Here is a 1,218-nt window from a genome sequence, read left to right on the forward strand (position 1 = left end):
ACCACGAAGTCCATCGTGATCAAATCCCACTTCCACTCTGGAATGGGAAAATCTGTAATAAACCACCAGGAACCTGATGCCCCACCTTCACCAGCTGGCAACTATCACACTTCGCCACCCAGTCAGCTACGTCCTTCTTCATCCCGACCCAGTGATAATACCGCTTGAGGTCACGGTACATCTTGGTCGCCCCTGGATGAATAGAAAACTTGCTCGAATGAGCCTCACTCAGTATTTCCTGCCTCAAATCCTCATCCTTGGGCACACAAACCCGACCATGTACAAGGATTGTACCATTAGCAGAAACCTGATACTCTGAACCCGCAGCCTTAGATGCATTCACCAGCCCCTCATCGCTCCCCTGAGCTAACCGCACTCTGCTCAACAAATCCGCTCAATCAACTGCCTCCAAACCCAAAGGTTCCTGTGAGATAGCACACAAACGCAATGCACTAATCTCACCCACCAACGCCTCCATATCCTGCTCCTGAGCCGAAACCGCCCGCTTCCGACTCAAGGCATCTGCAACTAGGTTAGCTTTACCAAGATGGTAAGCTATGTCCAAATCATAATCCGCTACTAACTCCATCCAACGCCTCTGCCTCAAATTCAGCTCAGGCTGAGTAAAAATGTACTTCAGACTCTTGTGAGCTGTAAATACCTGTACCTTCCCACCATACCGATAAAATCTCCAAATCTTCAGAGCAAAAATCACTGCTTTCATCTCCAAATCATGAGTAGGATAATTAGCTTCATGCTTCCGCAACTGCCGCGAAGCATAGGCTATAACCTTCCCCTGCTGCATAAGCACACAACCCAACCTCACTCCAGAAGTATCTGTATACACAACATAAGGCTCGTCCTGCTCAGGCAGTGCTAACACCGGCGTGGTAGTCAACATCTGCTTTAGGCTTGCAAAACTCGCCTCACACTCCGGTGACCATACAAATGGAACATCCTTCCCTGTAAGCTTAATCATCGGCTGTGCCATACTCGCAAAACCCCAAACAAACATCCTGTAGTAACCTGCTAACCCCAGGAAACTCTGAATCTCAGTGGCACTCTGCGGCTTCGGCCACTCCCTGATGGACTGAATCTTCCCTGGATCCACTGAAACTCCCTCAGCTAAAACAATATGACCCAAGAACCCCATCTCACGCTGCCAGAAACTGCACTTACTCAGCTTAGCAAACAACTTCTGCTCCCGCAGCTTCTCCA

General features: G+C 49.2%; 1 protein-coding gene across 1 annotated transcript in view; it reads right to left on the reverse strand.

Annotated features, from left to right (window-relative positions):
• Nucleotides 1–991, reverse strand: part of LOC104789491 — a 3,979-nt gene extending 2,988 nt beyond the window's left edge. The window contains exon 1 of the mRNA XM_019245359.1: nucleotides 926–991. Within this exon, the coding sequence (XP_019100904.1) occupies nucleotides 926–991 (66 nt within the window). The remainder of the gene's footprint in view (nucleotides 1–925) is intronic.

This window comes from Camelina sativa, chromosome 5, assembly GCF_000633955.1.
Source record: "Camelina sativa cultivar DH55 chromosome 5, Cs, whole genome shotgun sequence".
NCBI classification, from domain to species: domain Eukaryota; kingdom Viridiplantae; phylum Streptophyta; class Magnoliopsida; order Brassicales; family Brassicaceae; genus Camelina; species Camelina sativa.